Raw genomic sequence first — 15,913 nt, forward strand, 5'->3', positions numbered from 1 at the left:
TGACATGTGGAACCAGAAACTGCTACCGAGTCCAAATGGAGTTGGGCAAAATTGCTTTGATCAAATTATAGTGAAATCAGCCTTAAGCCAATTGGCTGTGCTATTTAAATAGACTAATTGCTATTGCTAATAGACTAATTAGAGATGGATGTTTGGAATCAAGGAATCAAGGACCCAAAGTTCTCCACATTTTAAATTTTATCTGAGACCCTATTAAGATATTCCTTTCAAAAAGTAAAGCTCATCTTGTAGTCCTGACCTTGACATCTCTTTTAATAATTTTGGTATTTGTTAAATGCTTACTCTAAGCCAGGCACTGTACTGAGCACTGGGGTGGATACAAGCAAATTGGGTTGGACATAGTCCCTGCCCAGTGTGGGGCTCACGGTCTCAATCCCCATTTTACAGGTGAGATAACTGAGGCACAGAAGTGAAGTGACTTGTCCAAGGTCACAGAGCAAACAAGTGGCAGAGCCGGGATTAGAACCCACGACCTTCCGACTCCCAGGTATGTGCTCTTATTCACTATGCCTTGATCTCTTAACTTAGTGACCTAGTCTCTTAACTTAGTGACCTAGTTTTGGGGAGGGAAAGGAAGACATTTATAGAATCATGAAAAAAATTAGAAAGGACGAGTCCCTATCTCACTGGTACGTTACAATATTTGTAAAGTGCACTGAGCATGGAAGGTAAAAATACCAGGTACAGTCGCTACAAGTAGTTTCAAAAAGAACCTGAAGTACATTTAAAAAGTTTATCTGATTCTGCAAATGAATATGTGTATATATATTGAGGGAATAGTTTATATATGGTTGTTAATATATAAATACAAATATTTGAAAATGACACTGCTTGACCATATTCATATTTGAAGTCACCCTTCCCTTTTCCACAACATGATCCCTTTCTTCTCACTTCTAAGGATCTCTCCACTTCATATACACTGTACACTTTTAAAAGTGGGCAGGGGATCTCAACCTACCTGCCCGCTTTTCGGCACCGTACTCATGACCCTACCCACTGCAGTCATCCCAGGAGCTCTGGCGGTTTTACTCCACTGAAAGGTCTCCTTTCTGCCTTTCTGATTGAGGTTTTCTTCTCAGCAGTTGTCTCCAACACCTCAAGCGTGAGACCTGGGGCTAACTTCATAAGGAAAAGCCTGGGTTATCGGAATGGGGACGTGGGCATCAAACGTCAACCCATTTCACGGTGGAAAAGAGATAAACAATAGTCAACGAAGAAGAAAACGGAGCAACAGGATAAACCAGGCAAACTGATCTGACTTTCGGCAGCAGTGCACTTAATGCACAAGTAACAAAGGACGCTACGAAGAAGTACTGAGGGGCAGAGAAAAAGGAACTGAATTTTCTTCTGGAGAGAAAGAAGTCGGCAGGTGGAGAAAAATAACAGCCTAAGGTTCCCACCTGCCTATGGTACATCAGTATTCCGTTACACACGCGACACGGGTAAAGCTTCTGGATAGAAGGAAAGGACAAATTGTGAATACTGGGGGATGAAAAGGAGACACAAGATCTGGATGGGTGCCCTACTAAACAAAGAGAATGAAGACAGAAGTCCTTACGCTTGGCCGGGCAGGCTCCAGTACCCAGCATCCAAATTCTTAGCCTGGAGTTTATAAATTGATTCCAGGCATCTCAGTCCACACTACTGTCACTTGTTTTTATTGCGCACATTACAATCTCAGTATCTCAAGGATGAACTGATGGAGCAAAGATGACAGCTCGCGCAAAAAGGCTGTGTGCGTTGTAAGGGCTGCACTTCTAATGTGGATGGTTTCACCGAAAGCCTTGATAGTCTGCTCTAATACCAGCATCTGTCACTCATCTACTTTGGGGTAATGCCAAAGGTAGAGGGTTACAGCAGTAGGTCGGAAGGATACCTTGTCACAGGATAACCAAAATTCTTATGCTACCATCTTTTCTTTTTGGGCAGAGATGGAGGGAGAGAGAGACAACTAATTCACTTATGTCACTGAAGACAGAGGGAAGAATATGAATCTGGACCACTCTAAATATAGTTTTAGATCCATTTCGTAAGCTTCAACTTAGCTGATAATTACATTCTTATATCCACTGCTAAACCTGACTGTCCTTCCCTACAACATTTTTAAACGTTTCATACAGAAGCATCACGATACGCTATACATGTCTGCATTTTATTAAAAAAAACACGGTCACTTCCTTTTGGTGGAAAATTACTGCTGTTTTACTTTAACCTGATCATTTTGACACTGCTGAGAAATTCTGTCTCACCAGTATATCGTTTAAACTTGTAGAAAATTAGGCATTCGATCCTAATGTTTTCCTCTTGAAAAATAATCCCCTAAAACTGACAAATGTTGTCAACAATTTCAATAAAAGGAGCATACACCGGATTATTTAAATATGCTTTATAGAAAGTCAAAAATTAGAAGACAGACACATTCAGACTTTTCTTCCCTAGACAGTCAAACAGTCCTGTAATATAAAATAGAATATAATCACTATAATTACAAAGAAGAGTAAATCTCTAAAAAAGTGTTTTATATAAGAAAATAGGGTTAACAACCAAATAAGCTGCCATCTTGACAATTCCATGATGCTGAATAGGAAACAGATCCGTTTGCTGTGTGGGAAAACAAGGAAACTTCACTGTCCTAACCTTGTCCACTAATTTTTGATCGTCACAAGAAGTGGAAAAATAATATAGCTTACACTAAAAGGTTACTTCCCATTCCTCCAAATTACTCAGTAACACCCTGAATCCTTCTTTATAATGTCAAGATGGGCTTATTGTTGAGAGAACAATGCTACATCAGTAAAATGGCAGTTTCTAATGAAAACACCCTTGCAATACAGCTATCCAAATCCCCGAACTTCTCCCCATAGTTTAGTGAAAAAGCATCTACAGATACGTCTGTTCTGATCTGAATAGTCATTCTTTTCTTAATCCCTGAAAAAAAATTAGATCATCCCCTTCTTTTAAGTTTCCAAGACAAAACTATTCCGCTGATATTTTGCTAAATTTTGGCCTAACTAGGTGGTGGTTTCTGACCAAAACCCGAATCCATAGACAAGGGTGAGAGGATTCAGATTTCTCGTGAGGGTGAGCAAGTTTATGACACACCTGGAGGTAGTCTGTGATTGATTTTATGTAATTCAAATAGTTTGAAGCATATTTTTAAGGGTAGGGCTTGTGTTCCAGAATATGTCTCATTCTGGGATTACGTATTTCCATCATGTCAACGTCCACGTGATAGGTGCGTAACCACCTGGGAAAGGAACAAGTGATGCATTTGTATTTCATCAGGATTTCTGGACAGTTTAAAGTTAATAACTTCTTATTCTTGATCATTCTATGTAGCACCCTCCAAGAGAGAAGTAGGAGCTACGATGGTGCAGAAGCAGATCTGCCAGGAAATAAAAATATAAAAGACAGGCCATTTCCACGCAATGTAGTACCCACAGCTTGAGATACGAGAATTCCTGGCAATAAAGCTCCCGTTCCAATTTCCTTTTATAACTCTTTCCATGAGAAAGACTAGTAGCACCCTAGAACAGTGCCATACATCACGTAGACACTCAAAAAGTATTCTACGACAAGGATGAACAGTTCTTGGGATTGCAGGAGAAACAAGCCAGAAAATGAACCCCCACAAATTTAAAGGAAAAGGCAGTTACAAATGAAATGTTCCTAATTCTCAAATAGATTTCCCCCCTTTTTAAAGGACAACATTATCCTTATTATCACTGCATTTAATCAATCTTAGTAGGTTGTGAGTGTAGTCAACGGTAAAGACGGTAATGAGCCTTGGCCTATGTTGACCCATTTTTCCGAAAAGAGCTACATCATGCTTAAAAGTGACCGACTTCACAAGGATAAAGGTGAAATAGGTTTTCTCAAAATGGTTAAACGTATACAAATAGATATTATTCAAACTTTAAGGTGACATTAACTGATTTTCTTGCATGCTTTCCTTTAAGAGCTCCTGATTTTCACGAAAACATTCTGGAAAAAAGAGTTTATAGAGAAACCTAATTTCATATAAATGATTTTGATTTCCATTTTTAGGTTCCTTTTTGCTTTCTAGTTCCAAGGATGAAGATAGGATCTTTGAATAATTCAGTCACCTGCCCTAAACAGTCCACCCCTCCCCAAATATAATACTGTCTTTTTTCTATCAGAATCGCTCCTTAAAAAAAAAAATCGGTGACATCAGACATCAACAACTCATGGAATTTCTAAAAAACAAAGATAATTATACTTAGTGAAGCATTTATACATACTGTGTCAGCCTATTTACAAACCACTAATAAGAGATTATTAATTATATTTCATACGATAGGAAATTGACAGAGAAAGTCTAATGGTCTTCTCCAGGGAAGGATCTGGAGGGAGCAAGTCTGTCAGAAAGAAGATTTAGAATCCTGGCTCTTATTCAAGTTCTCAAATCCTGTGTTTTTGGGGGGGGGGGCGTTATTTACACCAAATTTTATTAGGCGGAATTTCTTTCAAATACTGCAATGGATTTTATAGATACGATGTGATGCAATGAACTAAGTACATTCATGACATGTCAAACTTACAACTGTAAATACAAAAGCAAAGCATACCAAAGTTGCCAAGGAAATATCAGTAATAAAATTCCTCCCAACAGGTTTGGAGTCTTTCCAACTCCATTTAAAAGTTTTAGAAGGGAAGGGGAGGGGACGATTATTCGAAAACCAAGATTAAACGCAAACTACTCAATATTCTCAATTCTTTCACAAAGCAGCCCACATTATCCTTAACCTAAAAGCCCTTTGAATATGTTGTCCAGGTCAAATCTTTACGGAAATTTTAATTATCGACTATTTTAACCGGAAATCAAATCTGTGCTAGATACATTCGCATCCTCACTTCAAAATGCTTATTTATATAATCACTGTTGGAGTCAGATAAATTCGACGGATTGTTCCTGGAAAGAGTGGTAAGCCTCTACTCCAAGAAAACCATTTTTCCATGGGAATGCCAGGTATTTAATAAAGATAAAGCACTGATCTTCTACGCAATCTAGAATGCTATGTGTGGCAGGCCCGGGTCAAGTTACTACCAACCAACGCTGTTTCACGCCTCTCCAAGGTTTTTAGCAGAAAAGCAAAAATGAATTTGGGTCAGGGTCAGAACCTCGACTAAGAAGGTCAAATATACACATAAAACAATCATGTCTAGGTTCAGCTGGGAGGAAACTTTCTAAACCAGACCACTACGAGGAAAATAAAAAGATACTACTAGTCAGTATTTCTAAGGTTTGGGTACAGATTGGAGAAGTGAGAGCTCAAATTCAATGATTCAGTATTCTCTATACACTGAAAACCACCTCATTTTTATGTATGGGATCACAGGACAGACAATTGTTTTCAATGCTCACAAACTTCGTAAGGTGTATTATACATTAAAGGGAACACTACGCTATAAATAAATTATTTGAATTACTTAAAAAAATCCAAATGAGGATTAATCAATTAAATGATAAAATTAAGCAAGCATTTTCAAATAACTTAGGTTGGTGGGGTTTGTCTCTAGATCAGCTGGATTTTAAGGTATTTGAATGTAATCTTTTAGACTGTGAGCCCACTGTTGGGTAGGGACTGTCTCTATATGTTGCCAATTTATACTTCCCAAGCGCTTAGGGCAGTGCTCTGCACATAGTAAGGGCTCAATAAATACGATTGATGATGATGATGATGATAATCTCAGACACGTAATTATATGTGGCCTGCCCAAAATCACCAATCTGTTAACATGAACGTCCGAAAAATTGATTTTTATACTGGGTGGACCTCTTAAAATCACTCCCTGTATAGATATTTTGCCATACATATATTCATTAAAATGGGTCATCCTGAAGAATGAAACTGTTTATAATAACGCAGCTGAATTTAAATTAATTTCACACAGTTTTACATGGAAGAGCGGATTTTATGCATATACTTTTATAATGATACGACCATGTACTTAAATTATAGCACCTCAGTCGATGTGCCTTACAATCATAGAGACTTACAATCAGTAGTCGATGTTAGCAATTGCGTATTACAATCTGTTTGTCATGAACGTAAGCACTTTTGGAGCATACGTGGGGTATATTGAGAAACATAAAAAAACAACAAGATCCTGGATTGGTAGACTCAGATGAATTAAGGGAAAGGTATTTTTTTCCTCGGAAAAAGTGGAATGGCACAAAACCTACATGAAGCCTATAAAGTTCTTCACAGATAAAAACCTCTTAAGGATATTAACAGAGGAGGCTACTCACCTACCAACTGACCAAAGGAAAGGTGCTCATTAATATGTTATGGATACTGATAAAGGGATGGGTGTGATTTAAGTAAAACAATGAGTGACAATCTTCAACACTGCGAGCAACCAAAATTGCTTAAAAGGTAAAACTATTCTTGCCAAAATATTTATAAGGATCCTTTAGCTGTGGAGGATAACTGAAATTATTAGCATAGGTACCCGCTTCTTACTTGGTGAGTGAACCCCAGCAACTGCGGTATTCCAAAATTAGTAAACAGTTAAATAAATGCCTTCATTAAAACGTACGATGCGACAATCAAGAAAAGCCAGGCTTCTTGGATTTTTGTGTTGTTTTTGATATCTATGATAAACATTTACTTTTGCCAGCAAACAATAGATAAGGCAATACATGAAACTATATTTGTTTTTAAAAAATACCAAAGAACAATCTTGGGTCTCCAAAGTCATTCTGCTTCGTTATTAATGCTTAATATTAACAGAGGAACCAGATCATGAAAGAGGAGGCTCACTTTCCTCAGGACAATTCAATCAGGCGTCACCGATAAGATCTGGGTAAGCTCCTCGGCCAACGCACTGAAGTCTCTTCAAAAAACCTTTAGCGATGGTTCCATGCAATAATCACGCGTATCTTTAAAGGGCTTTTCCCAAAGTAAAACAGTTTGTTACATCATAAAAAGACTAATTCCCTTTAAACAAAGAAATCCTTCTAAAGCATGGCAACAGAGAGGCGCAATGAGTAGAAATTGTATCTCAATTATCAACAGGAGATTTAACTGCAATACAAAGCCTACATCATTGGGTCTCAGGTAAGAGATGCCACCGCTCTCCCTTGGGCATCTTTAAAATTTTGGCACATGAAAAGGCATCAAAAGACTCCAGAAATCAGACCAAAAGGAACTGAAAGATTACAGATCGGTTATAGAAAAAAAGAAATTCCTGAAATGCAAAATAACTGAGTATTAAACATGGGGCAGAGAGACACAAAGCTGGCTGGGTTTCCTGAAATGTTGTTACGTGCACCAGGAGTACGCCATGAACCCTCCCTCGGTGGTTATTTTTCTATCGGCAAGTCTTCTCTACCTGGCCGTGGCCGGCTGCACGTGGCCGGGGTAGGATCTTCTGGTGCTGGTGGCCTGCCTTTGCCGAGCCAGGAAGGACTGCCCTGAACCCGTACTAGCGAGTCTGTCTTCGGCTGCTTTTTTATGTAGGGTCATTCCCTGGAAAAGACAAAGACGAACCAAGTAAATCCACGCTTACGGAAAATCCAACGGCTTCAACCCTGGCTTCTCCGGGCCGATTTCTCCCTTGCTTATCATCAGACCCAACAGCTGAAATCATGACAGAGTTCAACAACGCAAAGACTTTCATTGAATAACTTGAGGGCAGACAAAAAAAAAAACCCCAGAACTGCTCAATTTTCCAAATTTGCAATAACGAAGCGATGAACCTGGGATGCGAGTTTACTAAAGCAATTTTCCCCAACTCAATCATGCTTCGCTGCAGCATTCATTTTTCAATGATTGGAAGAAAAAAACGAGTGGCATTTAATGCCTTTAATCGGCTGATTAGCATTTCTTTACAAAGATCAGAATATTGATAAATCACAGGACTCCTTTAAACAAGTGGCACTGAATGCATTTAATCAGCTGATTAGCATTTCTTTACAAAGATCAGAATATTTATAAATCACAGGACTCCTTTTGAGGGTAAATATGCACGGGCTTATTATCCATTTGTGAAGCCAGAAGGTCCCAGGAGGGACAATACATACCGCCGTCCTGTCATCTCTCACTCCTGTTTGGCTTGAGTTTTGAAACAAACTAATAAAGCTCTTGATGGCATAATATCTGGTGGTCCCACTACGAATAATAACGATAATAATAATAATAATAATTATGGCATTCGTTAAGCACTTACTATGTGCCAAGCACTGCACTAAATGCTGGGGTGGATACGGGCAAATCAGGTTGAACACAGCCCCTGTCCCATGTGGGGCTCACAGTCTCAATCCCCACTTTACAGATGAGGTAACAGGCACAGAGATGTTAGGTGACTTGCCCAAGATCACACAGGAAGCAAGTGGCCAAGCCGGGATTAGAACCCATGACCTTCTGTCAGGTCCATGCTCTATCCACTAAGCCACACTGCTTCTCAAGAAGCAAAAACAGATTTCTAGAGAAAAAGGGGAGAATATAGGTCTAGCTAGGAAGGAAGTGGGGCTCATATCCTGGTGAGTACCTTCAATTTAAGGGGGTTCAAACTAGTAAAACAGTGACAATCCACTCTGGGTGAGGGACTCAGATATCTCTGATATCTTAAGAAAAACACCTTGGAGTTTACTTCTGAAATAACAGAAAAAAGGGGCAGGTGAGGAAAAATGGCACTCCAGATCACCTGATTAACTGAAGAGAAAGTTAGTGAAAACAGTAGCCTATGCTTCGTAAAGACGGCAAGGAAAGAGGAGCTAGGAAAGAAGGCAGGCATCGGACCAGTCAAGCACAAAAGATCCACAAATGCTAAGAGAGATGTTGCCTTCCACGGAGGACAGTGAGAACCCAAGGAGAAGCAAAACAACGGAGCCAAAAGATTCTAATCTCTCCTTAAGCTCAAGAAAAAATAATGGTAAAGTTCAGTCTACAACGTCACTTTAAAACCAGCTAAAAGGAGGGTACGGATGTGGACACTGCCATACTAGAATTCAGAAACGGCAAATGAATAAAACCCATAGCAAATTATCTCAGTCGCTATTGCGGGTTCCTCCTCTGCCTCCCACCATCTAATCGTGTGAGGCCCTCAGGGCTCAGTTCTCGGTTCCCTTCTATTCTTCATCTACACCACACCCTTGTCTGTCTTCCCCTTCTAGACTGGGAGCCCGTTGCTGGGTAGGGACCGTCTCTATACGTTGCCGACTTGGACTTTCCCAGCGCTTAGTACAGCGCTCTGCACACAGTAAGCGCTCAATCAATATGACTGAATTGAATGAATGGCTTCAACTACTATTTCCACACATCTACCTCTCCAGTTCTGGCCTCTCTCCTCTGTAGTCTCACATTTCCTCCTGCCTTCAGGACTTCTCTACCTGACTGACCTGCTGACATCTCAAACTTAACATGTCCAAAACACGTTCCAACTCAAACGCCGTTCTCCGCCGACTTTTCTATCACTGTAGACATCACCAACATTTCTCCTGTCTCACAAGCCTATAACCTTGATATTAACCTTTATTCATTCGTTTATTCAATTGCATCTATTGAGCGCTTCCTGTGTCCAAAGCACCGTACCAAACACTTGGGAGAGTATACTATAGCAATAAACTGACACATTCCCTGCCCACAACGAGCTTACAGTTTCATCTCTCTCATTCAACCCAACACATTCACTCAGTCACAAAAGCCTGTTGGTTCTACCTTCACATCATCTCTAGAATCCACCCTTTCTTCTCCAAATTGCTACCACAGTGATACAAGCACTTATATCATACTTTGACTACTACATTTGCCTCTCTGCTGACCTCCTTCCCTCCTATCTCTCCCCTCTCCAGTCCCCACTTCATTCTGCTGCCCAAATCCTTTTCCTACAAAAACGTTCAGTCCGTATCTCCCTACTCCTCAGAAACCTTCGATGGTTGCCCATCCACCTCCACAGAGAAGCAGCGTGGCCTACTGGATGTAGCACTGCTCTGGGAGCCGGAGGGCCCTGGGTTCTAATCCCAGCTCTGCCACTTGTCTGCTGTGTGACCTTGGGCATGTCACTTAACTTCTCTGTGCCTCGGATACCTCATCCGGGAAATGGGGATTAGGACTGTGAGCCCCATGTGGGACAGGGACTCTGTCCAACCTGATTTGCTTGTATTCATCCCAACGCTTAGTACAGTGCCTTGCCCATAGTGAGTGCTTAACAAATACCATTATTATTATTACTCACCTCAAAATGAAACTCCTTACCACCAGCTTTTGATCTTCAATCAGCTCTCTCGCTCTCACCAGTTTCCTCTTACAGCCCCATCCACACACCTCGCTCCTCTAAAGCCAACCTACTCTCTGTTCTCCAATCTCAAGCAATATTAAGTGGTGGGTAAATACAAGAAAATCAGGGCGAATACAGTCCTAACTCCATTTGGGACTGATGATCTATATGGGAGGGGGAACGGGTATTTTCTCTCCATTTTGCAGATGAGGAAACTGAGTTACAGAGAAGTTAAGTGACTTGCCCAGGTGACAGAGCTCGTAAATGGAGGAGTCAGGATCAGAATCCAGGTCCCCTGAACACCACACCTATGTGCTCCTTCCAAGCCACACTGCTAACCATTACTGCATAAATGGAAACAGAGGGAGGCTGTGGAATAAATTATACAATTACACGGCTAGAGCAGTTGAAATTTAACTAAGCTGTTAATAAATTATCTAACATATATGAAATGGACCGAGAAGAAAAGTCAAAAAGTAGATTACAATTATATACAGAAGTACAGGCAGAGAAAGAGCAAAATAGGGGACAAAAGGAACTTTTGGCAAAGAATGAATGAAGGGGTGATTCACCAAAGAAGGTCAGAAGCCCCAATACTCATAACTACTCACCCACGAAGTTTTGTCGGGGACGCTGGGGAATGGGTGGAAATCTTGTTCCCCAACAGATTTAATGTGTATATGAAGTCATAGCCTTTCCCAGCCCTGGCAACTGCTTGCTGTGGGACCTTGGGCAAGTCACTGAAATGCTCTGGGCTTCAGTTTCCTCAACTGTAAAATGGGGGCTAGAGAGCAGCTCGGCTTAGTGGATAGAGCATGGGCCTGGAGTCAGAAGGACCTGGGTTCTAATCCTGGCTCGGCGACATGTCTGCTGCGTGACCTTGGGCAAATCACTTACCTTCTCTAGGCCTCAACTACCTCAACTATAAAAAAAATGGGGACTAAGAGTGGGAGCCCAAGGTGAGACAGGGACTGTGTCCAACCTGATTAACTTCTTCCAGACTGTGAGCCCGCTGTTGGCTAGGGACCGTCTCTATATGTTGCAAACTTGTACTTCCCAAGCGCTTAGTACAGTGCTCTGCACACAGTAAGCGCTCAATAAATACGATTGAATGAATGAACTTGTATCTACCTTAGCACTTACAACAGTGCTTGACACAAAGTAAGTACGTCCCCCTTCTAGACTGTGAGCCCACTGTTGGGTAGGTACCGTCTCTATATGTTGCCAACTTGTACTTCCCAAGCGCTTAGTACAGTGCTCTGCACACAGGAAGCGCTCAATAAATAAGATTGAATGAATGAATGAAAGTACCATAATTATTATTACCTGTCCTCCCTTCTACTAAGACTGTGAAATCCACTTGGGACAGGGACTGTGTCCGACCTAATTAACGTGCACCTATCCCAGCAGTGGTCGACACACAGTAAGCGCCTAACAAATACCACAATTATTACTTCTATCATTATTCTGCAGAACAGCACTGAAATCGTTTATCTGGAAACTCCAACCGGTATATTATTAAAATTGTCTCTGCGGCTTGGAGGGGTTGTCACATCTTGGTTTGGAAGCTAATTTAACGGTAGGACTGCTCTGAAGCTCAGCTGAATCCAAGGAAGTAAGCATAAGAAAAAGCATGGCCTAATGGAAAGAGCAAGGCCCTAAGAATCAGAGGGCAACTGATTCTAATTCTAATCCCAGCTCTGCCACTTGTCTGCTGTGGGACCTTGGGCTAGTCACTTCATTTCTCTGTGCCTCAGTTACCTCACTAGTAAAATGGGGACGACTTCTCCCTGCCACTCAGAATCCGAGCCCCGGTGGAAACCTGCATCTACCCCAGCGCTGAGTACAGTGCTTGGCACATGGTAAGCATTTAATAAAAGCATTAAAAATGCAGCAGTCAAATATTTATCTTCTAACGCAATGACTTTTCTCCAAGCGCTCTAGAAAGAAATAGCCTTGGACAGTGTTGCCAAGGCCATTTACCTTCCATTTTCTTCTTGGCTACATTGCTTATATCAGAAAACTTTCTCTTGCCCAATATAGGGCGGAGAGCTGTAACTGATCGATAGCTCGAGTTCTTTGTTCCATAGACAGTACAGAGTTTTTGTCAGTGTGGGCTTTCTTTCTGACATGCTACTTAGAGCAAGTGTAAAAAAGTGTAATAAAGGTTACACAAATTATCGGGATTAGGTCACCCATTTGGAAGCATATTATTATTTCTTACCATATTATACCAGGCACTGACAATAAATTTCTCCTCCATCTCTCTTTGACTTTTTGTTTTCTCATATTCTTTCTAATAAGAAAAAGGATAAAGGTTCAAAAATATTGAAAATGTAGTAGAACTGCACTCATAAAACAAAGCACATTAAGTCTTTACATGTTATTACACAAGAAACTTCTACACAATGCAGATGACTTACGTATGAAGCAATGAAACACTGAAATTCTGTTCCGTGAAATGTAAAATTACCTCTAGTGAATGAAACATTCGCTCCCGTTCCTGGAGTTGATTCTTCAGGGCCTGTACTTCAGGAGCTGCTCCTTGATTCTGTTTAGGATCTAAAGTACGGATAACCTGAAAAAGGGAGTAGCATAAATTATTTTGAAACTGAAATGCATTGGACATCAATCTATCAGTGGTACCTGAGTGCTAATGTAGAGCAGAGCGCTGTACCAAGTGCTTGAGCTAAAGAGTTGAGTTGATAACTGCCGATAGTAATAGGATTTACCCAGTTGTAAACAGTTTCTACTGGATTCAGGATAATTAGATTTCGGATTAAAACAACCACCAAGTAGAAAAAACTAAAAACACTTACACTCTTGGCCTTCTCTAAATACTTCTTATACCGCTCTTCCATTTGCTTCATTTCCTCTTCTTTCTTCCGTAAAGATTCTTGTAATTCTTCGATTTTTAATGCTGCACAGAGGAAAGCTCATATTTCAAAACGAATCTTGTACACTTTGGACACAACAAATCCAACCAAGCAGTCCACCGAGACACTTGGCTGAAAAGGAATCACAATCTTGAAAATAACTGTGGCTCGGTGGAGAAAGCACGGACCAAGGCGTCAGGGAGGACCTGGGTTCTAATCCCACTCCTCAACATGTCTGCTGTGCGACCGTGGGCAAGTCACTCAACTTTTTGCGCCTGTTCCCTCATCTGTAAAATGGGTATTAAGAGCGTGAGCTCCATGTGGAATACAGACCGTGTGCTTGGACCTACTCTAGTACTTAGAACACTGCTTGGCGCATAGTAAGCGCATAACAAGTGCCATGATTATTACTATAATAACTGGTTCTTTGTCTTATATATTTACACAGTATGAATTATGAGGGTTGAAAGGATGGTTATCATTTTGTTTAGCCTACATATTACGATTCTTGGAGTCTCTTCTTCACTGCATCTTCTGTTAACCTTAGTGTCTACCCCCCTAGGGCTACTTACTGGGCTTGCTTACTATGTGCGGAGCACTACGCCCTTGGAAGAGTAGACTATAACAATAAAAGACACATTCCCTCCCCACAGCAAGCTTACAGTCCAGAGTACTGGGTCCAATTTTGAGCAACACACTTGAAAAATGATGCCAAACTGGAAGGAGAATCAAAAGTTATTAAAGGGATGGAAAAATCAGTCCTGTTGAGGTAAGGTTAACAGTGCTGGACTTGATCACACCGGAGAAGAAAAGACTCAGGTTAGGACACTGCATTCAGTAGGTGCTCAATAAACACAAGTTACTACTACTGAGTGCTCACTGGTCTTCGGATATATAAAAAGGTTTTCATGAGAAGAATGTGGACCTATTATTCTTCACATCCATTCAGGGTGAAACCAGAAAAAAAATCGTCATAGCTTCAAGTAGAGCAAACTTTGTTGGACATACGCAAAGCCTTCCTGACTGTCAGGATGACAGCACGGTAAAATACTAGTACAGGCTACCAAGAGATGTGGTAGAGTTTTCAACCTTACAGATGACTAAAGGACATCACCAAGGAAGGCTGAAAATGCTTTCCTCCAGGTCACTGGTAACTGAGAGGTTTTACCACGCTTTTGTTCTTGAAATGCTACCACTTGTAAAAGCCCGATCCATTTGCGAATAAAACTCTCAGGATTTCCCGGTCTCCTCCCAAAGGGACACAAAACCGGAGAAAAACAGTATGTCCTAGTGGAAAGAGCCCAGGCCTGAGAGTCAGAGGACCTAGCTCTGCCTTGCCCACTGTGTGGCCTTGGGTAAATCATTTCACTTCTCTGTGCCCCAGTTTCCTCAGCTACAAAACGGTAATAATTCCTCAATCTTCCTTCTGCTTAGAAGGTGAGGCCCATGTGGGACAGTGACTTCATTCAACCTGACTGTCTTGAAAGTCCTTCACAAATACCAAAAATACTATAAAAGCAACTGTTCATTAAAAACTCACAGCTATTGTTATATCTTGGCTCCAGATCTTCGATAATAGCTCGTTTCTTCTGCAGTTCATTGTTGGCTTCATGAAGTTTCTCACTGTTATAGAGTTCAAAATGACAAACTATTATTACTTCCATATGCTTAAATATTCAAATCCACGTTCTGAACTTCTAGGATGGAAGGGGGTCAATTACTAGATAACTTGTGTATAAAAGGAGGAAAAATGGACTGAACTCTGAAGGAACAGTAAGAAATATCCTCAAATTAAAAATATATAACCAGTTCTTTCTCCAAGAACATTACGGAAACAAAACTAATTTTCAAGTTTAATCAGTTATCATCCACTGCGTGCATTTCATAATTTTCATTCAGCTGGGAAACAAGCACTACATCTTAAGGTAACAATACAAAGAACTAAACAATTAGAACGTTCCCAACCCCAAAAAAAAAAAAAGCAAACCTTTAGTGAGTCATACTTTTCAATGCGTTAATTTTTAAAGAATTCACCATCTGGCTCAATAAGTCAATCGTTCCAACAGTGGTATGTACTGAATGCTTTCTGTGTGCAGAGCACTGCAGTGAGCATTTGGGAAAGTACAACATGGCAGTGTTGGCGCAATCCCTGCCTTCTAGGGGCCTGCAGCCCACGGGGGAGACAGGCATTACAATAAATTAAAAATAGGGGGAAATAGTAACGTGTCCACTGACGATATCTTACTGTGACCAGGTTAAAGACTGGCCACTGATTAGACAAAGCAAGAGCTGGGAATGCAAATGCTGAGGGCGGACTGTGCATGGAAATACTGAATTCTTGGGACGACTGATTATTAACCTCCAGTTAACTTATGGAAATAAGAGACCGATTATTTGCACAGGGCATCTAACATTTAGGACCATTCTGCAGGACCAAGCTGAAGGGTGTGAGTCTTACGGTGGCCTTTCCTGACACTACAGAGTTGGAATTTTCCTCTTCAGCCCTGCCATGGATCCAGTGAAAAGAACACTGTTCGGGGAACCAGGAGGCCTCTGTTCTAGCCCTTGTTCTATCTGTAGCTGGCTAATGCTATTCTAGTAGAATCTCTCTCTCACAAAGAAACCGGAGGTCAAAACATTACTATTTCATCCTGTGGGGGTTAAGTTTTTTGATATACCTATCAACCCCGAGGAAAATAACTCCCCTCTGGTACACAGAAAGCAGAATCCGTTGTTAACGCCAGGAAGATGTAAGCCACAGAGGGATC

The 15,913-nt window shown here is 40.9% G+C and overlaps 1 protein-coding gene across 4 annotated transcripts in view; it reads right to left on the reverse strand.

Moving 5' to 3' along the window:
* Positions 1 to 467: 467 nt before the first annotated feature.
* Positions 468 to 15,913, reverse strand: part of HOOK3 (hook microtubule tethering protein 3) — an 86,753-nt gene continuing 71,307 nt past the window's right edge. For 2 of the 4 annotated variants that reach the window (XM_038747463.1, XM_038747461.1), the window contains 6 exons: positions 14,686 to 14,768; positions 13,089 to 13,189; positions 12,743 to 12,847; positions 12,494 to 12,565; positions 7,384 to 7,520; positions 468 to 2,477 (listed from right to left, as the gene is read on the reverse strand). In XM_038747463.1, coding sequence (XP_038603391.1) covers positions 2,468 to 2,477; positions 7,384 to 7,520; positions 12,494 to 12,565; positions 12,743 to 12,847; positions 13,089 to 13,189; positions 14,686 to 14,768 — 508 coding nt within the window. In that variant the 3' untranslated portion in view covers positions 468 to 2,467. Of the gene's footprint in view, positions 2,478 to 5,685; positions 7,521 to 12,493; positions 12,566 to 12,742; positions 12,848 to 13,088; positions 13,190 to 14,685; positions 14,769 to 15,913 lie in introns of those variants that run through there. The other 2 variants (XM_038747464.1, XM_038747462.1) reach the window with 1 other exon arrangement.

This window comes from Tachyglossus aculeatus, chromosome 5 (genome assembly GCF_015852505.1).
Source record: "Tachyglossus aculeatus isolate mTacAcu1 chromosome 5, mTacAcu1.pri, whole genome shotgun sequence".
Taxonomy (NCBI): Eukaryota; Metazoa; Chordata; class Mammalia; order Monotremata; family Tachyglossidae; genus Tachyglossus; species Tachyglossus aculeatus.